Genomic DNA, 24,595 nt, shown 5'->3' with positions numbered 1-24,595 from the left:
GATGACACGGTACTATTACAACCCGTCAGGCCTCCACGAGCCCTGGGAAGTTGCAGATCGGTTGCCAGTGCAAGAGATCATCTCCATCAGTGAAGGTTTCTAAATGCAGTATTACTTGTATGGCAGGTGCAGCTGGTGGAGCCCAAGAAAATGAAGCGGCTGGGGAAGGGAGGCACATTGGCCAGCCGACAGGCTCTGGTGCATTCCCTGGTGCACATTGAGTCCTGGGCTGTGGATCTGTCCTGGTGAGAACTCATCCAGAAGTTTACATCGAGCCTTCCACACATTGTCAGATCCTGGCTTGTTGCCCTTGCTGACCCCAATTTACATGTGCTCTATGCAGTGGCAACCACTGATCCGGCATGCTGCTGCAGGGACATCATAGCACGCTTTGGCAGCGATCTAACCTACAGCCTGCCACGGGAGTTCTTTGATGACTTTGTCACGGTGAGGCATGGCTTCAGTGCCCCAATTTGCAACATTCCTGGCAGGAGCAGTACTGTGGCGACCAAAGGTTCTAAGCGCAGTGAACTCTGCAGGTCGCTGAGGACGAGTGCCGGCATCATGAGCTGCTCAAGAACCGGCTGGAGGACATTGGATCGCACTATGGAGCCTTTGCAGCGCATGAGGCGCTGTGGGACTCAGCCATGGCCACTGCAGACAGCTTGCCTGCCAGGCTAGCAGTGGAGCATGCAGTCCACGAAGCCCGTGGGTGCTGCGCTGCCTGATGACACCTGCCACGCTCACATGTGCCGTGCACAAGTTGTGCTGTTGCTGCTGGCATATTTGTGACACCATACCTGAATGATTGAGCGCAGGCTGGACGTGATGCCCTTGACAATCCACAAATTCAGATCAAACGGGGACGAGCAGACGGCGCAGCTATTAGAGGATGTCGTGTACAAGGTGAAGGCACATTTGGACAGCACTTTGAGGTGTTTTGAAGCTGCCTGTGTCTTTACTGAAGCTGCCTGTGTCTTTACTGAACATGCAAGCAGGAGCACATGGACTTTGCTGGGGTGGAAGACCTTTGAGAATCCTGTGATGTGAGCAGGAGGAGATCACTCACTGCGCAGCAGGGGTGAGGTGGCTCTCCTACCTGTACCACCTGGCACACAATTCTCAGCCAGAGGGGTCCGGCACAGGCAGCAGTGAGGCAGACAGTGCGGTAAGGAGTCCTGAAGGCTCCATTCCAGACTGGATGGCAGAGGCGCGGCGACACAGCGGCGTTGAGACCTGGTTCCACGAGCTGGTCAAGACCCACTTCAGGGGCAGCCTCAAGGTGCTCTTCTTTCTTGCACGCTTCCACAGGCGTGCGTAGCAGTGGATTGCTTCACAAGAGACTCGGAAAAGTTCAGAATTGGCGCATTGTGAGTCAGTATTGAGCATGACATGTGCGGCACACGTAAAGGGGTGACTGCAACAGGTGTGTTGGAAGATGTTTGAGGGTGTATCTGTGTGTGCCTGCAGCCGCCGTTCAATGTGGAAGCCAGGGCGCAGGCGGGGTTTGGGCCAGAGTGGTACATGCCGCTGGCAATGTTGCCAAAGTTCGCTGCAACTGCCAAAACGCTTCAACAAGAATTTGTTGGCATGCAGCTTCAACAGACTGACGCTGTTGCCACTGGGGCCACAGCCTAGCCAAACATCCCATCACTGTCTGATTTCCCAGATGACTCAGGGATGTTAATGCTTCCTTCCTGCTGAGTATGCACCTTGAAAAAGCGGTCTGGTAATCAAATCGAAATGTAATTCGTGTGGCTCAGCTGCACACGAATGAGGATGCATATGTATGATTTGTGCACCACCATGTGACTCAAATCATGATGAACATTCAAATTTGCATTACCTTTGGGAGTGGCACTAGCATGCAGCCGAGAAATTGTGCCAATTGGCCTTACAGATGTGCCTATTAATATTGCTTGAAATCTGCCCAAATGAGACAACCCGTCCCCACCTTGCGTACATTTTGCACCGTCTACACAGTAGTCTCGTAACAGGACTACCAAATAAAAATGAATCAGATATGACATTAGAGCTAAGCCAATCAGTCACATTCAGCTCACATCCATTATCCTAATTTTGCATGACCCCATTTGCCCTCCCTCACTAAGGCACTATGTTCATGTTTGCGTCATAGCACGTCCGCATTTTTTTAGAGCACCTGGTGCCCAATTGACTGTAAAAAATGCTTTGCCCTGTCCTACACTTGGTGACCACGTGTGCACACAGACAAGATTATCATTGACAAAATTTCCATTTGTTAATCACTGCGGACACAATCACGATGGTCATACTATAAAACAGCTGTTTGTGCCTGCGGTGTACAGGACTGCCGGCCACACAAAGAATACTGGACATAACCTGTTTCACATTCCTAATCAGCTGGTCAGCAAGAATCTGCCAGCGAGAAGTAAGTGCAACTGTCCTGGACTAGACACGAATCCCCAGACTGAGCGAGTGGCGAATGGAAATTGGGGAGCTTTCAGCACCGACTCAGACTACTTCCTGTATGCTAGCCAGGAACGTTGCCAAAGCGGCTCCCTATTCTTGAGGGAAGCACCTGAACATCAAGAATCAAATTTGTAACCCGTACAATCGCCAGCTCTGGTGCTGATGTTGAAAATTGGGACACCCTCCTGTGAAGCACTTCCTCCTATGCGCGGAGTAGGAGTACCTGAGACAGCATCCAAGATGCCACTGTAGCATACACCCCTATATTACACAATTTCAAAGGAAGTGACGTACGCGTATGACGGCACGGTGCACTGATACAAATAATTCCTGATACAACGCAAACTCTCCTAGACACACATATGAACGGCCACCTGTGGTAAGCCGCACATTTGCATTGGGGCGCAGCAAGACAGGTGTGGCTGGGCCAAAAGGAGCATCGCTATGCAGACTCCTTGAAGTTGCCCAGACAGCAGCAAGCATTCAGCGGGATAGCCGGTTTTATGCCAAATTGGGGGCCACCGACTGTGAAATGCGCTGCAGCCCAGAAAATTACTTTCAGATCAACCTGCTCTGCCTCACAACACGTGAAGCACAGTGCGCATGCAGCAATTTTTTTTCCTGCTAGAGGACCTGCAGCAGCAGCAGCACTGCTGGCACTGGCCAAGAAGCGACCACACAGAAGTGGTGGTCAGGCATCCTGGCCACACGACAGAAGTGAAGAAGTGAAGATGCTGCCGCACCCCTAGAGAGCTGCAGGGTAATTCAGCAAAACTCAATAGCCTGGGGTGTGCGCCCTCAAAATGCAGGGGGTGAAGACCCCGCTGGATCCCACACTCCAAAACAATCGTGCGCTAACGCCCAACGCATTCAGAAGCCGTCTCCAACCACATTTTGGCATTTTCTTCAAAGATGAACGCAGTCTACTCAGCCGCAGCACTGGCTGCAGCTTCCTCTTGCAGGCACACTTTGTGAGGCCGAGACAGCAACTGGCCGCCCCAGCGCCGCACATTGTGGCCACCAGCTGCACAATAGGGAGCCCATCTTATTCTCTGCTCCAGGCCCGACATCTGACTCTGGACATTACGGGGACAGGAGCGGTCTTGTCTTGATCTGCAGACTGGGCGGAGGTCAGACGGCCTCACACGGAGCGGCGGGGCCGTCCGAGGTAGGGGCGAGCGGAGGCGGAGGCCTTGCTGCCAAAGCTGGCCGACAACGTGCGCACGCGGTCCAGTAGCTCCTGAGGCACCTCCCGCCGCTTCTCTATCTTCGTCCTGCGCAAGCAAACGATTCACTTTCATATGTCTGCCTTGATGTTTGCATCTCTCTTCCTCAAAAAATTCCACTATGTCAGCACAGTGAAGCACCAACCCAAGACACCCCAAGCCCCCACTGCACGGGAGGACTCCAGCAACCGCACCAGCAGATGCACATCCTGCAAGGAAAAGGATATTCCCGAGGCAGGAGGCTTCTGTTTCTAGAAGCCTGCATGAAGCAGGGCTGACTTGCATCACTTTTGGTTACAATGCGAGGCAGCCTTTCAAAAGCTACTTGGACAAGTGCGCTTGATTCCTCAATGAAGGGGAGGGCGCACTTGGCGGCGGTGCCGGGCAGGAGGGCGACGCGCATGAGGTTGCGCCACTTGTCCTTGAGGTCCACGGCGGAGCGCTGCGCGATGATGGGGAAGCCCAGCTTCTTGATGTCCGCCCACTTGCCGCCGCCGCAGCGCTCCACTCCCACCACCAACGCCTCCGTCTCCTCAATGCTCCTGCCCAGCCCAGCACCCGCTTCAGTCTCACACCACATAATCAGAGGAGGGTGAACAATCATACAAATCTGCACAACAATTATCTGTGGGCACATATCACTTCTTCGATGCTCATGCAAGACCTCATCTCGGAGGGAAGGCACAGGCATTCCCTGCCTGCAAGCCTCAGAACAGGAGATGATGCCTGCCATTGGCGACAGGCAAAGCAAGGATGAGTAAGGGTCAGGGCGGAGGCTGTGTGGGGGTGAGGGCGAGGGGCGCACCAGGGGTTGTGGTGCTTGCGGCGCTTGTTGGAGCCCTCGCTGACCTCCTCGTCGCTCTCCGCACCGGCGCAGAAGAAGCGCCGGGGCTTGGAGCAGCGCCCACGCGCACTCGTCACCAGGCTCCGCGGCCCGTCTGCAACCGCCATACCAACAATATCAGCACACTCTTCCACAACCCAGTGCGTGCCTCTTGCAGACAGATGCACCGCAGCTCTCCACAGCATGGGCACTTGATTGAAATTGAAAGATGGCAATGCGGTGGGAAGGGCTGTGCAAGCGTACCAGAGGCGGAGCCGAGGGGCGGCTCGGTGTCGGAATACTTGACTTTGCGTTTGCAGGCGCGCTGGCGCAGGCCGGTGTAGCCCTCGCTCTCGGCCTTCTCGGCCGGGGCGGACGCGGCGGGGGAGCTGCAGGCCCGGGGCGAGCCCGCGGCGCGCGAGGAGCGCCCGTGCGCCGGCAACGGCGCATAGCACATGCCCAGCGGCGTCGGCGGCGGCGACGCGCACAGCGGCTCGATGCCCACCAGCACTTCCTCAGCTGCCAGATCTCCAAGCCCCGCACAGCTGTCTAGCGAGCTGTACCGCTCCTGTGACATCACCAGACTACTGTCAGGTGTGGTTTAAAATGCAAAATATAGAAGCACCTCGGCTGCACAAGGCAGCGCGACAGGAAGATAAACAGCAGCAGCTGCCACAAGGGGAAGGCAGGCGCAGACAATTGAAGGCACGAGAGGCTGGAGACAGGTACAAGCAAGTGATAAGCGGAAAGAAAGGTAGGCAAGGGGTGGGTGCGCACAAAGCCGTAGGGGAGGTGGATGTTGCGGGAGCCCAAGGGGCCGTCCAGGGGCACGTCGGGGACGTCGGCGAGCAGGTGCACGGTGTCCATGGAGGAGCGCGAGGAGAATACACTGGTGCCCGAGTCCTGTGGCGACGACCGATGGTACGGGTCCAGCCAGTCCCTGTGGTAACAACACACCAACACAAGCTCAGTCCTCTGTGCTGAGCTGTAAATTTCTGCCTATTCAACAAGCTTGCAATGATGGCCAGCAGCACCATGTCAGTGACATTGTTCAGTGACGATCTGCTGCCCCTGCCTGCCCCAGCCGAGCAGACGCAGTACTAAAATTCAACTTACAGTACATTGGATCAATGTATAAGTCAGGGAGAGATGTGGTGTGCGCACCGCTTGCTGAGGATATTCTGGGGCGGTGTGGCCGGGTAGAGGGCGCCGCCGCCGTCGGCGATGGAGTTGCTGCTGGCGGGTTTGTGGATGGGCATGCCCCCCTCCAGCATGGCCGAGGGGTTACAGAGGTCGCCCTCTGTCTCCATCAGGAACTGCAGCTCACCTGCGATGCCAAGCACATCCAAGTCAGCCACATCCCGAGTGAATTTCAAGACAAAGTTCCGGACAAGAAGCTGCAACACACAGCCAAAGGCAGGCGGTGGTGGCATGCGCACCAGAGGTGTTCCTGCCGAGGAGGTGGGCAGCGGGGGACGCTCCGCAGGGCAGCACAGCGCCGCTGGCACTGGCGTCACTGAGCATGTAGGAGGGGGTTCCCAGGTGGTGGAAGGGAGCGATTGAGGTCTCAGAGCAACTGTGGTGCTCCTCTGAGATCTCGTCAAGGTACAGGCGGCTCAGCGGGCCGGTGCGCAGGCCAAAGTCTGCATCCTCCGGCTTTGGTGATGCCCCGCGCGGCGTCTGTTGTCCATCCGCGTCTAGCCAGTCCATGGACCTCGTGATGCCAAATAGGTCATACTCGTCCTGGCCTTCCAGGCTCTCAGGGGCCTGCAGGAGTGGCAAAATTGACGTCATCGGGCCACGCTTCAAGATCCAATGTCTTGGTAACGTGAAATCAAGTGCAGAAAGCTCTGTTGCTTTGATTTTATGCGGATGAGAAATACCTGGTGCACGCTGAAGCTTTGCATGCTGTTCTGCTTGCGATCTGCACCCACGATGCGTGTCAGTAAGCGTCATGCTCTGTCGCAAGAACATCATTAAAGCCAACCCGGACAATTAGGCCTTCACTTGGCATGAGAACAAGGCCAATTCTCATTTTTTTGTTCGAAGGGTTCTTTGATGGTCACCGCAGGACAGAAAGATAACAGCTTCCAACAGAACCAATACCTGCATTGTGCTGGAATACGTCGCCAATACTAGTGCTTCCCGATCCATGCCATTGCGCATTGTGCTCCATGATGTAATTGCTATCCGTCACCTGCACGCACAACAAGACTCGCATTGAGGATGCTTCAGTGCGCAGGTGCCGGCTGAGCCCCAGGACCGCACTAAGGACTCATCCCAGCGCCCTTTACTACCCCCTGATGTCCTCAGTCTGAGCGACGAGCTTTCCACGCTACTGCGACTGCAACGCCAAGCTTCAGGTCTCGGGCTGAAATATCTGGCCACGGTCCCTGCCCACGGTGAGCAGGCGCAAATCGCCGCCGTCGCGCGCTGGAGCTGGCCAAGCTGTTGGGCAGCTTATGCGCAACAGAACAACAGCAATCCGCCAAACGGCATGACCCGTCACGGTCGCTTTTTGGTGCACGCGGCGCAATGCAGCGCCAGACAAACGAGTCCGCCCTCCGTGATACATAGCCACTTGCAGGAAGTACCGAGGGGGTAGTTCCAAGGCAGAAGTGATGTTCAATAAGGGCTTAAAAGCAGCAGGTGGCCTTTCACGTGGGTAGGCCCCGTGCTTGGAGGATGAGAGACTGGGAGCCGCCTGGAGCAGCCTGAACTCTCACCGTGGCTCCGAGGCCTCTGCGCTGCATGCTGGAACCGCTTGCAAGATCGTCCATCCGTGTGCCTTGGATGCGCAGCTGGTCCATAGGTAACCTTTCTCTGATCGTTTCTCTGACGCAAGCCGACGCCAACAAACTCTATCCAGCAGATCCCCACATGGATCCATGTGGTTTGTCGTCTCCCTTTTATGACTCCCTTCGATATCTACAGTACCCTAGGACAGCCCCAGGTCATATGCAGTTTTAGGCTGTGACTCACAGCGCAAGGAAGCGAAAGCTATTCTCTTCTATGTCCTCCGATGTGAGATCATCATGTCCAGTTGATGCATGCATGGTGTCTGCCAGACATTTGTCGCAGCATGGGTTATATTTAAGCCAAAAAAAATCAGATCATTTTGCAGCAGAAGTCCGGCCGTAACTACAGCAACAATTCTGGACCAGCCGACTCGGAGCTTCAAGGGACTTGGAGCCCAAATCGAATAACAAGCTTACTCTAAGGCGGAGTCCAAACAAGCGATGCATGCAGCGCATACTGAATATTATAATGTAATTACAGAAGCTCTGTGTCTGACATCATGATAAGCACGCAGAGTCTGTGGCCCGGCCAATCGCATTTGTCCATCAAGGGGAATTTCTTGTAACTTGACTTGAACTGTGAAGGTGTCCTTCAAGTAAGGAGCGACAGAAAACCATCATACATATTAAGCTCGCAAACGACTTCTGCCCTGACATCATTTTGCTGCTCACATGGCAGCCAGGGGCTCAAAATCCTGCCATTACGTGCCGCTGCAGTCATAATTCGTCACGCCTCGCCCAGTCACCGCCTGTCTCTGCCGGCAGGGCTGCGGCTGCGCTGGCGCTCACCCTGCAGTGCACCCAGGTAGTCTCAGCCACATTGGATGGAAAGCACGCCAGCAAATACCACCATTAGCACGTGTTAAGAGCCAGGCATGACAAGGGCACAGTAAAAGGACTGTGCAGGCATGAATCAAGGGCGCCCACCCCAGAGCCAGAGGTGCCATGCAGGCGTGCGAGTGCGGCCTCCTCGCGAGCCTTCCTGTCGGCCTCTGTGCCGCGGAACTTCTTCTTGATCCGCCCAAACTCGTCGTACCTGGCCGCACCAGGGGACAACACAAGTCACATCGGCACTGCTTCTGATCCGACATACCACGATCATGCAACTGTGCAAATCAAGCAAGAGCTTCCTTAGGATTGCAGTGAGGGATGTGCAAGATTTCAGCACCAGAAAGGGGTCTCTTCGCACATTTCAGAGTCGTCGTTTTCGAGTTGCTGGCGCCGGCGGCGCGCCTCCTCAATCTCGGCTTCGTCAAGCTCCTGCACACATGACCAAAGCGCCAAGTCAGCATGAATTGCGCCATGTATAAGCTGCGCAAACTGCAGAGTCGATGAGGAAGGACATGGCTGCGTTGGTTCTCGACCAACAAAGGGTTTCATCGCCTCTCAAAATGGAAGAAGAACACAGCACCTTGAAGCCGCCGGCGTTGCCTTCGCGGTTGGTGTCAACGGTGCCTGGCTTGGGCTGGTTGCACATGTTGCAGGTGCTGCGCCTGGCCCAGTTGGTGTTGCCACAGCCGCTGCATGTCCAGTCGCCCTCGTTGAACATGCCTGCGCCCCACAACACAGCCACATCAAGCCACAAATCCCTCTGAGAAGAGCAATCTCGCAATGTGTGCAAGCTGCTCAGAGGCAGAGCTGCAAGATGCCAAAGAGGAACAAGTTATCATGTGGCTGCCGCAAGCGTGTCAGATGCTGCTGACCTGGAGGGCCCTGGGGAGCGGCTGTCACGCGGCCCCCGCCCCGGCCGCTGTCGGCGCCCCTTCCGCTTCCGCGGCCGCCACCTGCAGAGCCGCCACCGCCGCCGCCACCGCCCGGCTTCGACGTGCCACAGCGGTTGCATTTGCCCCTGCACCCATGCAAACGCGTGCTCAGAGGAGAGCGACCTGTTCACAGATACGTCCAAGTTGAACGGGGGTGCATAATTGCTTCCATCGGAAATGCGTCCCTATGCCTCGGCATTGGCACCTGCCGGCACACCCCGAGGACAAAAGGAAGAGAGGGGAGGGGCAGCGTGCGCTATGCTGACCTGAAGGAGAAGTTGGTGTTGCCACAGCCTGGGCAGGGCCAGTCGCCCTCTCGCAGCTCTTTGGGTGCAGGCGGCGCACCGGCGCCACGGCCTGCGGCTGGGGGAGGCGCCTGCTGGACGGGCTGCTCGTAGGGCTGCACCTGGGCGTACTGCTGCGGGGGCGGCGCTGCCTGGTAGGGGTCGTATGCCCCACCCCCGGCAGCGTAGGGGTCATGGCCCTGCACCAGCATGCAGGTTTATTCCTGCCCATCATCTCTGCAATCAATTGCCAAATGGCCGGATGCCTGGATTGCTGCATGCCATTAGACAGTTTACCGATACAACTGCAGCTAATCAACAGAATCATCAGAGCAGGCTGCAAGATTTCAGGATAAATATGAGACTCAACTAAAAGTAATCAACACACCACATTAGACTAACAGTGTGCACCTGTGGAGGGTAGGCAGGCGCTGGCGCATATGCAGGCTGCGGGGCATAGGCAGCCGGAGGTGGGTAGGCATTTGGCGGAGGCGCCTCGTTCCGGGAGCCTCCACGGTAGTCGTCCCGTGGCGGCCGGTCATATCCACCACCGCCGCCGCGGCTGCTGCCACCGCCCCCGTAATCCCTGTCCCGGCCGCCGCCCCCGCCACCGCCGCGGCTGCCGCCCCCGTAATCCCTGTCCCGGCCTCCGCCGCCGCCGCCGCCGTAATCCCGGCTACCTCCACCTCCGCCTCCATAGTCCCTGCCACCTCCACCTCGGTCCCTGGCATCCGCAAACCCATGTCTTTCCATCAGCACGCTTGCCGAGGTCCGATGAAATGCTGTTTGAAGTGTGCGAGGCGTCTGATCCATGCTCAGCAAGTGAAAGGCAATGATGTGAGAGAGGAACTACCGGCCATAGCCGCTGCCGCCGCCGCCGCCGCCCCCGCCGCCCCCTCTACCCCGACCGCCGTAGCTACCTCCACCACCATAGCCGCCGCCTCCTCCATACTTGTCATTTTGACGCTCTGCCAGACTGACTTTCAGGATCGACCCTGCATGTGAAGCCGCAGGGACACTAAAGGTGGGGTGAAAGTGGCACACAGCTGTGTTGAGAGCAGGCAGAAGTATAAGAAATGCACTATATGAACTGAATCGCACCGTTGAAATCCTTGCCGTTAAACCACTGCACGGCTGACGCTGCTGAGAAAGGATCCTCATATGAGACCGTCCCGTCTCCCTGAAACCCATGCATGTCAGGTCAGGAAGGACCTCCAGACACTTTGCGCATCTAGACATCAAGCAGGCAATCATCAGACTCCTTGCGATAATGTGATGAAGACTTACTTTTAATGCGTTCGTTGCTTTGTCACGGTACAGCCATATCTTGGGCTTGCCCTTTTTCTTGTCCTGTTTCAAAAGACCGATGGAGCCGAAATGTGTCGCTATCATCTCCTCCGTTGTCCCTTCCGCCAATCCAGACACGTACACCATATCGGTGTCGGGCACATCAAAGCTCATAGTTTCAGGATTGTACGCCATCTTGTCGAAGTAGGTCCTGGTGGGAAAAACAAGGTTGCGTCTTAGCTTCCTAAAAGAATGCAGTAAGAAGCACAGAGGTATTGGAATTAGTCCAAGCATGTCATAGATAAATAAAGCAAGAAAAGAAACAAAAGGGAGTTTGTGATCAGGACTTTTGGAATCTCGAAGGCTGTCAATCTGCACCACACGGGAGGACTAGATTCACGTGATCGGAGAACTTTTCATGATGTGTCCGCACCCAAAATAGCGGCCTGAATTGCCGAGTTGCTTAGAACAGAAAGGTTGCAAGGATGTCAGCAACACTCCAAAATGACAACCACAGCTGCAGATCTCCGTTGCATTATGTCAGACCTCCAGGTCTGATGCCGTTTTCAATGCAATGCCCGCCTTGACAGACCTGACGAACCATAGATGCCCCAAGTATGGCCGGCTGGAAGAAAGGGCTACGGTCCGAGGTAAGGACATACCACCCGTAATTCGAATACTGTCAACGCTGGAGTGGTCAAGAGCCCATAAATGACGAGCACTTGACAATATGTCTGTAATGTAAAATTGTCAGATATATATTCGAAGTACATGCTGTCGATCACACCCAAGTATTTGCAACTCGGGCCTAGATCATGCAGATCATCATTCCTTCCGACAGTCCAAGTAGCGACAGTAACATTGAATATCTGTTGATAGATCTCGATGGAACCTGCTATGACATCAGTAATAAATACGAGGACCATGTCAGGTATGTCTGGCCCAAAGCACACATGAGGCAGGTTGAGAAGACTTTCACAGAAATTATTGACTCTCCAATGCGCATCTTCCTAGAGGCTGATTGTATTTGAACCTCTGGTGATATTTGTGCAGGGTTAATCTTTGGAAGTACATGAACACGCACCATGGGGTGCCACTTGAGAGGGCCGAAGAGGTATGGCGCCCACTCTTTCAGAGGTACAACCAGAGCCTGTGTGGGCTGAGGGCAGGCGGCTTCAATATTGAGGCAGGAGAGTACTGGGACTGCTTGCGGGCTGGCGCAGAGAAGTATTTGTTTCCAAATCAAGAGGTGTCTGTCCTTCTCGTTCGGCCACCACTGCATTAAGGATTGCCGACAATAAATGCTTTGCATGTCTCAAACAATAAACTTCCAGCAGAGCAGTGGTTGAAGAGAGGGATACTGTCTGTGGAGGTGCGAACGCTCCTGAAGAGCCTGCCCCAGGAAGAGATGTGGCTCTTCACAAATTGCAGCGAGAAGCATGCCCTTCATGCCTTGGAGCTGCTGAACCTCAAGGTACCTCTCCCTTTCTCTGAATTCCCTTGGTACCAGTTTGCATTAATGTGAAGTTATACGAAGAGGACTGCAGACATGTAGGCAGAGCAAGCGCCAGAGATGAATAAAGAGCATGGGCAATAATTGTCGCGGACTTGCCCCAGGATTGCTTCAAGGGCGTGATCGGGGCTGATGCAATGGGGGACATCTGTAAACCGGAGCCTGCGGCCTTCAAAATTGCATTGGACCGCATTGGTGCAGCACCTGAGAGGACAGCAATGTTTGAGGACAGCGTGAAGAATCTCAGAACAGCGAAAGCTTTGGGTATGACTACCCTACTGATTTCCGGGGCAACAGCACTGGAAGAAGGTGCATCAGCCCCTTCTGATCTACAGCATTGTGATGGAATTGTGAGCACTCTGTCGGAATCAGAGGTTCGTAAGGCACTGCCTGTCCTGTGGGGAGAATGAGAACTGCTCTTGCTGGAAGTCCTGTTGTACCTTTGTTGAGGTACTTGAAGTTTTATTTTTTAAACCGTTCAATTTTGAGTTGCAGCCTGGCATAGATCTGTCCAGTTGCAATTGTAGTGAGGATGCATTATATGTGTAGGACTCTTTGCGCATATCACCTTATATCTTCTCTGTAACACTGCCATAGAAAATGTGATCAGTGTCATATGGTGTAAGATTGACACCTTGCCCTGCCACAGACCACGGTCACATTGTAAAGCATTGCTAATTGCAGTGGACTTGCTTCAATTACCCAAGCACATGCCAAAGATCAAGGACAACACCAACAGTAAACAAACTGGCAAGATGACTTGCTAGGACAGGACAAGGACTTTATGAAGCTTTGTCACCTGTGCTGAAAAATGCACGGATGCTCTTTTGCTGGGGACCATTCGGCTTCAATGATGCAGGTTCTTGGCTCTTTGCTGCTGTCAGTAATTCACTTCCCTTCCCCTGTGCAGCAACAGATCCCTTTCCCTCTTGCACACTGTTGCATACAGCTACATTCTCTCTGGTCCCCATGCCATATTTTGAGCTGCTGCCTGACACTTCTGCCCTCCCTTCTGTCCTCTCACCGCCTTGCCCATCCCCACCACTGGTGCCACATCCTGGTCCGTCTTCCACGCTACTCCTGCCAGTCTGTCCACCGTCCCTTTGTAGCAGAGCTGCTCCCTCTGACACACCCTGCAGCCTGCTGGATGGCCCGGCTGCATCAGGCACTTCAGCAGCAGATGCAGAGGTGCCCGTGGCTCTTTGCCTCTTGCTGTCTATGCCCTCACCAGCACCGGCGTTACTCCCATTAGGAGCAGCAGCCGCGGTCTGCGCCGCCCTCTTCTTGGCAAAGAGCGAGGCCACAGAGGTCTTGGGCTGCTGGAACCGCTTGATGCGCTTGCTGGAGAGCACGCAGGGCGGGTGCTTGGGCACTGCGGGGATGTCCGCCAGCTCCAGTATGATCGCTGCATGATCGCTCCACTTGGGGGGCAACGTGCTGATGACCTCGCATGACACCACGTGCTCCAGCAGACCAGGTGACAGCAGCGCGTAGTCAATGCGCACACCCTGTAACGTTCCCAAGGATAAGGGTCATGGACGCATGTGTCCTCCTTCCTTCTCAACACGCTGTTTTGTAGCTCTTGCAATATGTGATGGAAACTGAAGTCCAATAAAGCAGAGCACACCTCATTGAAGGCACGTGCACTGGTCTTCTCATCCCAAACAGTGAATGTGGACTTCTCATCTGGATGCCGCAGTCGCCACACATCTGTGTAGTCATTCAGGAGGCTTTGCAGCAGGGCCTTCTCCTCTGGAGAGTACATCCTCTCATAGCTCAATTTGGAGTGGACATCCTTCTGGGATGCGGCAATGTTGAGGTCTCCAACAATTATGACCTGGCAACAAGCACCCATCAATTTATCAGCAAACTGTGTGGAGATCAGAGTGTTCTTTAATTTCATGCAGTAGAGCAGGATGCCCAATGGTGGCTGAATATGGCAGTACCTGTCGTCCGGCTGCGATGAGCGCATCACACTTTTCCTTGAGGGCCGCCAGGAAACGGACTTTGAAGGCCGTGCGCTCCCCATTGCTCGAGCGATCCCCCGCGTTGGGGACGTATGTGTTGATCAGCACGAATGCTCCCAAGTCGGTTAGCACCACACTGCAACAGCAGCACGGTTGTTTGGCACAGCCCCCTGTGTGTCATGTGCTGCTCTGGCACAGCGCTCTCAAAGTTTACAGCATGCTTGGGATGTCATGAGGCTTGCATGTGGGAGCACCCACCGTCCTTCCCTGTCGATATCAGCATTGCCGGAGCCCAGGCAATCTACTTGCGCATCTATGGGAGAGTACTTGTCTGCGACGTATGTGGCCACTCCTGAATAACCCTTCTTCTCCCGGCTGAATGCCCAGAAGCTCTGCAGGGCAAACGTCAAGCAGTAGGGCCAAGTACCTGCTGAGCTATGCTATGACTGAATTGTCTCATGATGTGACCACTGGCACTCACCTCATAGCCATCTACACATGCTGTCTCCTTTGTGAGCTTTTCCTCGCTCTGCAGCTTTGTTTCCTGTTGAAAAGTGAGCCAAAATTGGTTGAGGAACTCGCACATCCATTCTGATTTCGGTTCCAAGGTCAGGTCTACTAGTCATTGCAAGGCTTAAGTCATTTGGTGTCACAACTTGAAATTATGGTACGCAGTGATATGACAGACCTGGAAGCATATAACGTCGGCGTTGTGTTCCTCAAAGAAACCCTTCAAGGAGCTGTACTTTAGAAAGAAGTTGGGGATGGTTGGCATCTGCAGGCAAAACACAGTATGATTGGCCCAGATCAGACAAGAAAAAAATCCTGACAATGAAAGCTTTCAATTTGCTCTACCTACCAGGGCATTGATATTCCAGACAAGAATCCTCATTGCTCCGATCGAGAATTGCTGTATGCCTGCAAATCATCGACATTCCTGCTATAACGTAGACATGAAGCGCACAAAACTTCAAAAATCAACAAGCGTGTGATGATCTTCTCTCCAGAGCAGTTTTGACGAAGATTGATGCCTCCTGTTGAGGTTGTTCTGGGTGACGTCATGATCCTGGCATGCAAAGCATCCAAGAACAGCAAATTACATTTGAGAAGATAAAGTTGGCATGCTCAAGGCCTGCATCTCGTGGCACCAAATTTATCAGAAATTGACGGAAATATGCACTTCTCAAAGATGTCACCCTCGTCCAGGGTTCACCGATATGCGGTGCAAGCATGCGAGCAATGAATGGCGCCGGCGGTGGCCGGCTGACTTTCAGAATTCTTTTGCAATCATCGTCTGGGGCTCTGTGCACTCCAGGCTGGCATGCGCGTGTGGGTGGCGCACAGTTACATTGGCCACTATAGCCATTTTCCCCAGATGCAAACACAATTCAATGCAGGACTTGCTTGATTTGGAGCTACATGTAGGCCATCCCGTGAGTGGGTGTACACTCACGGGATGGCCTGGATGTGCTTTTCCGACAATGATGGTGCTAGGTATAAAATCTCCAGAGGGTTTACTGCATCGTGACCCGTGAAATATCTATTAATCCTGCCGCGGCTTTTGGGGCACAACTCTACAGTACACTGGCATGCAATCTTTAGAGCTGGTCTGCATATCCAATGGGTCTGGTCTCATAGCACTAACCATGTCACTACCTCAACTATGACCCAGGATAAGGAATGACGCTGCGCGGGATTGTCTCAGCAGCACTTCATTGGTCCTTGGCGCTAGACCTGCACCTTGATGTCCAGCACGCACACAAAGAAGTCATTGGTGTAGTCAGACTCAATCTCCTGCTCCGAGCGGCGGGCGCTGGGCACCGGGTCAGCCCAGCCGTTCTGGCGGTGCTCCGCCCAGCTCTTGGTGATCTCAGCCACGAGCTTGTTCTTCAGCTGGTCCATCGCGCCAGCCTTGCAGGTGATCTTGGCCTCGGGGCAGAATCCGGTCAGGTCAGACTCGTCATCGCCCTGGGTCACAGCCACCTGGAACAGGGCAAAAAGCATTCAAATAGGGGTCATATCAGCTTATCCTCTTGCAATCCCTTACATTGCAGCATGACGATGGTAAGCAAGCATCTTGTGATGAAAGGCTCCCTCTTCTTCCACAAGCAAACAACTGGATATTGCCAGATCGATTGACTCTAGCTGGTGCTGTTGCGGTAGGGTCTGCAACAGCCAGGGAGAGGAGAATGCCTGGTAGGAGTAGGTCGCCATGGTAGTCTGAGACGAGTTGTACTGCAAAATCAAACGCCTCGATCAGTTCAGAGTGAAATCTACAAAGCATTGTGCGGTGGCAAGGAATCTCACCGGAACACTGCATACGTAAGACTCATAGTAAATGCTGAAAAGAATAGTGCTTGAACAAAATTGATTAGGGTATTCGACTAGGATTAGTCGCTCGAGTCAAGTTATACAGCAGCAAGAGTTGCTCTGACACCGGGTCTCGAAGCCGGAAAAGCGACACCGAACACGGTCAATATTGGGGTCCTTACCGAAGAGAATGAAGAGGTGGTAGGCTGTGGGATGTTGGTGCACCTGAAGAAGGATATATGGCAATTGAATCGAACGTAACCCAGTTTTCGATGACAGTGAGAGCCTGTCGCTTCAGGCATTCAAAAGACGAATGACCGAGGGTTCTGAAACCCCTTGCTTTAGAAGGGGATCGCGATTGATGTGCTCTCGGCTCTAAACATAGAAATCCGACAGCTCGAGAATGAACTAGATGCCCTTATTTAAGCTGCACCGGCCATCAATTGTTCAGTTCTCCGTCATCTATTGCCCTTGCGCTGAACTCTACACCCTGCTGAGCATGTCTGTTGACAGAAACACATCCGTTCAGATGTTGGTCTAGCCAGTGAGTTAGGGCCTGCAGTTTCTCGATGAATGAAAGTAGCTTATCACTCTTCAAGAAACGCCTTTCTTCCATCACTCTGCGCCGCAAGAGCAATGTGAACACGCCAGAGGCACTGGTGTGTCGCAGTAATGGCAGTCTAACGTCAAAGTTTATGCCACTGCCGTCTAGTTCTTTTCTTGCGGCACTACAATGCTGCATCTGACACCATAATATTGACCTCTTGTTTCCCAGGATCAGGAGCATACGAACGGAGGAAAGCCTGAACAAGACGTGAATAATTCTGGGGCAGATGGCCATGAACTGCCAGCAGGCGGTCCAGCAATAGCAATCGTCGACGTTGCCCCAGCCCAGTCCCAAGTAATTACACCACCACAAATCCGCAAAAGCTCATACACAACGCTGAGGCCCCTCTTGGATGGAATCCGTGGGATCATGGACAACATTCTCACAGAGGGCTCGACTAAGCCGGGTCCCGACCCGGCAAATGGCTTCAGCCAAGCGAGTCCTTGGATCAGCAACAACGCCGTTCCTGACTCCAAGCAGCGGCGGCCATCACTGGCTGCTGCCACCCGCTACAGCAATTTGCCAGATGAAGGCGATTCAGATAATATTGCCGACACACAATCCTCCAAATTTGAGGATGATGCAGGCCCAGCCACAATGCTACCTCCTACAGCATCAGCGGCTGTTTATGGCCAAGCCCGGAGCCAGAGGCTGACTGCAGAAGGCTTGCCATACGAACCAATCAAATGGCAGGTGCCAGAGTCACTGTGGAACCAGCAGATTGGCAGTTCCAGCAGTAGTAGAATATCAGCGGCAAAGCCAGCATCCCAGCAACTGTCCTGGACCCCCAAGGGCTCCCCACCAAGCAAGGTCACAAAGCAACAACCTGCTGGCAAGCAGGCAACAGCAATGGGCAGGAAGAAAGGGCCAAAGATGCCAGACAGCACTGTGAGGCAGCAGGAAAACAGGAGCAGTCTAGGTGCTCAGCCCAGGAGCGACACAGCCCAGCAGAGCACAATGCAAATCTCGTCTGCCCACGTGCTTATCAACGACGGTACAGCCACTGCGTCGAGTGCCGAAGCAGGGGACACAGTGAAGAGGTGAGCAAACTGCGACCAAAAGGTCCCTTGTTTCTATGCAGCCTTGCATGGCAGGCACGCAAATTGATGACTCACACAGCTGAGCATTGCAAAATACTAACAAGATGAGTGTACTCATTTGTTACTGGACGGCGAGCATGAAGATTAATGAGCCACACAGCTGAGCATTGGGACGCAATGACTTGGTAAAGATGCTCGTTTGTTCCTGCCAATGCAGTCGCAGGGCGAGCTTGGTGCAGCTGCAGATGCGGGTCAGGAGCAGGCACGCTGCCAGGCGGTCATCGATACTCCAGTCTGCTGACATGGCTGCAGACATGGCACAGCCTGATGCTCTCAGCCCGAGTGCCAGTCCAGCAAAGGTTCCACACTTGCACCTGCCGCACCCAAACGAGGTCCGGCAGAGAAGTCAGCAGCCCTCTGTACTGCCACAGAAAGCAAGAGCTAAAGGGAAAGCTGCCGGGGCACAAAGAGTAGAGCAACCCTCTAATTTTAGTATACCAGCATGGCGGGAAGGAGACACAGGGAGCCCCCCTGCAGCAACGGATCTCACTCCTTGCAGCACATGTGGGCGCACGTTCAACGCTCAGGCTCTCGCCATTCATGGACGGATCTGTGTGAAGGTACCGTGTTGTGACATCGACTAACTATACAAAAATGTACACTACTAAGTCACTGGTGGATGCTCTAAATGCAGTGAAACCATATCCTGTGGATAACCTCAAAGGTGCGCATATATGTCAACTCAGGGATCCTTCAGTTCTGGTGATGGTGCAGGTGTTTGCAAGCAAAAGAAAAACAAGCTCTGGCACAGCTATGGATGTCGAAGGCTCTCAGATTATGCCAGGGTGCGTGTCTCAAACTTGTTGTGTCCTGCTAAAGGCATGTACATACACCAATGCAAAAAGCAGCAAGGACTGCATGCATTTTACCACCCAACTGATCTGTTTTCTGCACAGGAGCAGACAGCGCAAGACTTCCAGCTCAGAAAACGCAAGTGGTGCAGCGAAGGCAGGTGACAAAGCCAGCAAATGGAAGATGCAAAGTGCTCAGCTGCGGCTCGCAATGAAGGCATTACAGGGAGACAGCCTTGCCGTGGCAGCTCTGACGGCAGAAGCTAACAGGGTGAGATCATACGAGAAACATCAATGCAATGCCAAATGCATGTGACATTTGTGCATGTTAAAGTCCCAGGGTAGTGCGGTTCTGCTTGCCTGATGAGTCTGCTCATGTCTGCTCATGTGCAATGCAGGCTTTGGTGCCATGCCCCCACTGCGGGAGGAGTTACAGCGAGATAGCAGCAGAGCGGCACATTCCCAAGTGCGCAGACATTGTCCACAAACCCCAGCGCTTGCTTGTTGGAGGAGGATCCGGTGCTCATGTGCGAGTAGGCAGGAAAAGATGATCATCAGACATAACCGTCTGATGAGATCATACCATCTCATTCTTGAGAGACGCATTGACTGACTTTTCTGACATGCCCATCTGCAAGACCTTATGCCTGGAGCCATCAGGCTGCCTCTTTCTACGTTTAATGATCCTGACGAGAGGTGGTTGCCCCTGTTACAGTGTCGTCTATTCTAGAAAACCTTTCAATTGTGCACACATGCATGTTGGTGCTTTCACTCAATTCATTAACTTTAAGGTCATGGCCATAAACCTGCCAAACATCACAGGAAAAACCTCCATGCATTCCTCGGCTCAAGCATGCCAATCAACAATGGCGACCATTGCCCGCCCACGACATGTCACATGTGTACACAGACTGGACCACCAGCATCATGATGGCAAAAACGTCATTACAACAAAGATGTCAGAGAATTCCCAGGGGTTAAATTATGCAAACCGCTGCTGCGGAGACATGTGCGCCTTGCTGACGAGCTTGAGGTCTGCCTGGGGCAGGGGCGGCCCAGACAGGCTCCACAGCGCAAGGGCGGCCACGCCCACAAGCACAGTCAGCGGCAGTCCCACCAGCAGAACCTGCAGCAGGATTACATGATTTCAGTGATGCATGGCTGGTTGATCAGCAAACTTCCGTCCATTGGTGTTCCTGTGGAGATGAATTGAGTCCTACAGGGGCACCACGTGGGAAAAGGCCACAAATAATACTGCTTCTGTCGCCGTGGTCAATGCTGATGCTGGAGGGAATTTCATCACACTGCCGCCCTAGAACCTAGCCGACAATCCCCCCCCGAAGGCCTGGCGCCCAAAAAATCCCCGGAAAATGGCCCTTCCAACCCAAAGCTTACAGAAAAATTGGCATCAGGGGTATCTGAATATGATGTGATACTTCAACAAATTGTGTGACCCCCGATGGCCATTGAGATGAAGGTATGTGACCTGGCTGAAGGCGTTGCCGATGCCGGCACCGTTGCCTGCTCCCAGCCGCCGCACTTCCCCCAGCAGCGTCACGCGCGTCGTCGTCGTGGACTCCCCCACCGCCGCGCCCAGCACCTCGCGCCACTGCTGCCGCGCCGACACCTGCTGCGACTCCCCCGCCTCCACCGGCAACGCCTCGCCTGCAGGTCCCGGCCCCCACTTTATAAACCCTCCTCAACAATCCCCTCCATGTATCAGCAGCTTTCATACTCATCTCAATCCCACAGCCTAGATGTTATATACCGTAGTCCTCTTCCCTACTGCAGAATGCATCCAGATCCCAAGCAAAGCCAGTGATATGTGTGGCAGCAAGGGCAGCATGTGACAATGCGGTCTAGGTAAGGCAAAAGTGCAGAGCAGGGAGACTGGGGGCCCACCCTCAGGCAGCAGGATGTACTTCTGCAGCCGGCTGCCGCTTGGCCGGGTCTCGCCGATCAGCAGCGCGACCGGCCGCTCCTTGCCGGCCAGCCGCATGGGCGCGGCTATGACGGCCATGTCGTGCGGCGCCTGCACGTCCGGTACGGACCACGCCCCCGTAATCTTCCCCACTGCATCCCACGGGACACACATCAGTGCCCCACATGCCAACGCACAGCCACCGCCGTCCATAACCATGCCAGTTTCTGGCTTGATAGAGCAGCCCCGATTAAAGGAAAGATTTGGTGTATTTTGGTCCGGGAATCACCTTGATTGTCATTCAGCAAGACCACATGCGTCGGCTGACCCTCCTTATCCCTGTTCCAGCTCAGCGCCAGCACAGCGCCGTACGGCCCAGCCGCCAGCGCGTACACCGGTCCATATTCTGCCAGATCCCACGTCCCTGACACAATCCACAGAATTTATATCAAGCCCACATAAAGCTCATTCCAAACACCCCTGAACCCGTGGATGGCTCACACCTTGATGCCTAGAGTGCTGCGCATGCCTCCAAATGGCTCCACATGCACCCCATCATGCCTCCCAAGATGGCAAAACCCAAATCACATCAAGGTGCAGGGCAGGGGAAAAGAAAAGAAAAGAAGGCTGCAGCCTTGGTGGAATCCTCAGCAGCCTTGTCGCTGCAAAATGGCGGCGAAGTCCCCGCCAAGGGCACACCTTCAAGCTGGCGGGTGTCCAGGCTGAAGCGGTGCACGCGCGAGGCTTCGCGTTCGGCCACGTACAGCGCGCGCGAGCACTCCTGCAGCACCACGCTGTGGGGGTTGCGCAGCGCCTCCCCGGGCAGAACAAACTCGCCCCGCCACTCCCCCTCCGCGCTGAACTCTACCACCCTCGAGTTGCAGTAGCCGTCCCCCACATACAACGTCCCATCCAGCGCCACAGCCACCTGTGATGACAAAACTCCTGACTGCCTATCCTTTGCACTACGATCCATCAAATAAGTACACAGGTTGGCAACCAGCATGATGCCCTCTCAACCTGTCCCACCGGCCTTCTCAAGATCTGGAACAACACCTCCGACAACAACAGAGGCACGATGTGCTCCTTATTGGATGTCATAATTGGAGCAGGCAGGGTGGCAAGGGAGTGAGTCAGCCGGCAGACCTGTGTGGGCTTGCAGAAGTGGGTTCTGTCGCTGCCGGGCTCCAGGGGAGTGCCCAGCTCCAGCAGCTTCTTGCCGGCGGGCGACCACTTGGTGGCCACATGCGTGCCCACATCCGTCGTCCACACATTGCCGCTGTTGTCCACCGTTGTCATGTGCGGCATGTAGAACTCGCCCGCCCCAAACTGCGCCAACACCTCCCCTGCGCGCCACACACGCATCCCCAGAACATAAGCCTCCTGCCATAGTTCAACGCTGTAACTTGGCCCACTCAAAGCTCCAGCAGATCAGTTCCTGGACGAGGACTGATCTTGCTTGGTAAGAAGGAATCTTGGTAAAATGCAATCTTAGGTGTGTTTGCAGACATGTCTCTTTCTGTAAAAGGACTCCAAGACAGCAATAGCACCTGTGTCCTGGTCCAACTGGATGACCACATTCTCGCCGATGGGCTCCTTGTAGGTGATCCTCTCCAGGGCGGGCCCCTCAAAGCTGGTGGCGTCCCACACGCGGCCGCCCCGGTGCAGCACCCAGACACTTCCCGCGGGGCCCTTGGCCACACCCGCCACCTGCCCGAGGTGCGACGCGCTCGGCCGCTCGGGCATGTAAGGTGGCGGCGGCCCCCAGTGCTGCGGTGCCTCCTGCACCAGACGCCCCGCTGCCGGCAGGCCCCCTGCAGAAGCATCCTTCTTTCAGTCAAAATCTCCTGTATCTTCAGGAGTCCCTAAATCGAGCAATAGGAAGAAGCCAGCCTGATACTTAAAGTCCACCATTGCTGGCGCTTGTGCAAAGGCAGCTCTACCGATTTGAACTTGCATGTACAAGGGCAGCATGTACCCGGAGAGGCGGTCTGAAGCAGAGGGCGAGTCCTGCCATGAAGATATGCCAGCTCCCCATCAAGCTCTAGTATCTCCCTTCAAAGGCATTTCAGGTATTTGTAATCCAGAGGGCCCTAAGGGCAAGCTGACACGACGGTGATTGCTGTTGAAACCGAGGTGGTGCAGGAGCGGCACCTGGGCCATGGGGGTCGACGGAGGCGGCGTCGCTCCAGGTGCCCTGGCCGCTGCAGGTCATGAAGACGGGCAGCTCGCTCCACATCATCATGTACAGATTGCACATCTCGTGGTGGTGCGTCGAACCGGCATGCGTCACCTCTGTGCGCTCGCTCGAGTCAAAGTCGCAGGTGGCCTCTAGAACCTGCCCTGGCAAAAAGGTGATGTTTGACACCGGTGTGAAGCCCTGCGGCAGCTGCGGGCTGTGCTCGCACACGCGGCTGTGGCTGCCGTCCTTCTCTATCCTGTCCATGTACACCGATCTGCGCGCACAGTGGTCAGCTATCCCTCAGTCCCAGCCCGCTGCTGGAAAAATACATTTCAGCGAATCAAACACACAAGCGCGTGAGTGAGCCTAAGAAGTGCCAATGTCACCAGTGCTGCACTGAATTACCCCTCTGAACTTATGCCTGCAGGCCAACTCCTGAGATTTTTCAGGGTCTAACAACACACAGACACCAGTTGTGGCCTCACAAGGCCGTACAGGCCATAATGAAGGTGATCTCACCTGCCCAGGGCGTGAGTGTGCACGCGGTAGGCAAAGCCATAGGCAGGCTCAAACCCGGCGTAGCAGCACTTGGTTGGCACCAGGTGCGAGGGCTTCTGCGGGGGAATCTGGAAGTAGGACGCGTACATCATCATGCCCGCCGAGAATGGCAGCGCAGCATCGGTCAGCTTTAGCCGCATGCCTGATTGGTCCCCAGGCGGGCGCGTGTGAGTGTAGTGCACCTGCCCATCCCGAATTTAAATCAAAAAATGGGGGAAAAGGAAGATCTAAGAAAGCCATCACCTTGATTCGCAAACGAGTGTCCTCCTATCTGCATCTTGAAGCCGCAAATGCCTTGGAGCAGACACTTGATGGATCTGGACTCGCCTGGAGGACGAGGTGGCGTGTGCCAGTGCCTTGGCCCACTCGGAAGCCCACTCCAGGGGGCAGGTGCATGGCGTCAGCATTCTTAGCCCAGCCGTACAGCACATGGCTCCCCGCCTCGGCACACACGCTGTGGGTGTGACAGTCCCACACCTTCTCTGAAGATGCAGGTTTTGCACATCCTGCAAAATCACAACTCAGTCACTTAGTCGCCTGCAACGCCCATCATGAGTCCAACAAGAACGAGGTGACCATCAGCACAAAACCACTGACAGGGGCGTGAGAACTCACCAAAGAGGAGCATGTGGTGCACCACTTCCTGCTTCGAAAGGGGTTCAACTCCAATGAGCTTGAGTGGATCATCGGGAAGGAGCACACTGGTGCAGAGGTATGCCTCTTCATGCTCAGTCTTGTACTCTGGCATAAGGGCCTCTATGTGCACCGTGCTTGCCTCTGATCCCCCATGCGAGCTACTGGCTGCTGCAGACGAGCTTGCAACGAACCTTATGCTGGCAAGCAGGCCCACACTGCTGAGAAGCAGCAGTGTGAAACCCCTCCTGCTAAGGTTCTGCATCAGTTACTTCTCTGTCATGGAGCGACACCGAGCCAATTTCATTCGGCCCCACTTTCTGAAATTCAAGACCTTGTTATTGTGAGTGTAAATGATCAAGTGATCCCAGCCGCAGTCAG

At 54.5% G+C, this 24,595-nt stretch overlaps 4 protein-coding genes across 4 annotated transcripts; 1 reads left to right on the top strand and 3 right to left on the bottom strand.

Moving 5' to 3' along the window:
* Positions 1 to 150: 150 nt before the first annotated feature.
* Positions 151 to 1,638, top strand: COCSUDRAFT_40695 (DUF455-domain-containing protein; the record flags this gene model as incomplete). The annotated part of the gene is made up of 6 exons (XM_005649943.1): positions 151 to 245; positions 375 to 447; positions 540 to 712; positions 819 to 906; positions 1,055 to 1,282; positions 1,471 to 1,638. The coding sequence occupies 6 exons, from the start codon at positions 151 to 153 to the stop codon at positions 1,636 to 1,638; spliced, it is 825 nt and encodes a 274-aa protein (XP_005650000.1).
* Positions 1,639 to 3,592: 1,954 nt separating this feature from the next.
* On the bottom strand, positions 3,593 to 6,407 carry COCSUDRAFT_61672 (hypothetical protein; the record flags this gene model as incomplete). The annotated part of the gene is made up of 8 exons (XM_005649942.1): positions 3,593 to 3,725; positions 4,046 to 4,219; positions 4,483 to 4,615; positions 4,765 to 5,068; positions 5,278 to 5,440; positions 5,665 to 5,827; positions 5,940 to 6,267; positions 6,384 to 6,407. The coding sequence occupies 8 exons, from the start codon at positions 6,405 to 6,407 to the stop codon at positions 3,593 to 3,595; spliced, it is 1,422 nt and encodes a 473-aa protein (XP_005649999.1).
* A 1,633-nt stretch (positions 6,408 to 8,040) lies between these two features.
* Positions 8,041 to 10,827, bottom strand: COCSUDRAFT_61671 (hypothetical protein; the record flags this gene model as incomplete). Its single annotated transcript, XM_005649941.1, has 10 exons — positions 8,041 to 8,088; positions 8,226 to 8,334; positions 8,488 to 8,558; positions 8,710 to 8,849; positions 9,002 to 9,147; positions 9,328 to 9,545; positions 9,757 to 10,069; positions 10,199 to 10,340; positions 10,447 to 10,525; positions 10,633 to 10,827. The coding sequence occupies 10 exons, from the start codon at positions 10,825 to 10,827 to the stop codon at positions 8,041 to 8,043; spliced, it is 1,461 nt and encodes a 486-aa protein (XP_005649998.1).
* Positions 10,828 to 19,614: 8,787 nt separating this feature from the next.
* COCSUDRAFT_65252 (hypothetical protein) lies at positions 19,615 to 24,329 on the bottom strand (the record flags this gene model as incomplete). Its single annotated transcript, XM_005649940.1, has 11 exons — positions 19,615 to 20,046; positions 20,407 to 20,585; positions 20,823 to 20,993; positions 21,131 to 21,265; positions 21,541 to 21,769; positions 21,988 to 22,187; positions 22,392 to 22,655; positions 22,996 to 23,297; positions 23,543 to 23,763; positions 23,909 to 24,087; positions 24,197 to 24,329. 11 exons carry the CDS (start codon positions 24,327 to 24,329, stop codon positions 19,903 to 19,905), a joined length of 2,157 nt encoding a protein of 718 aa, XP_005649997.1. The 3' UTR covers positions 19,615 to 19,902.
* Between the last annotated feature and the right edge of the window lie 266 nt (positions 24,330 to 24,595).

The sequence above is a fragment of the Coccomyxa subellipsoidea genome (assembly GCF_000258705.1).
Source record: "Coccomyxa subellipsoidea C-169, whole genome shotgun sequence".
In the NCBI taxonomy this organism is placed as follows: Eukaryota; Viridiplantae; Chlorophyta; class Trebouxiophyceae; family Coccomyxaceae; genus Coccomyxa; species Coccomyxa subellipsoidea.
The sequence above is the reverse complement of the archived record's forward strand: the minus strand, read 5'-3'. Positions and strand labels throughout refer to the sequence as shown.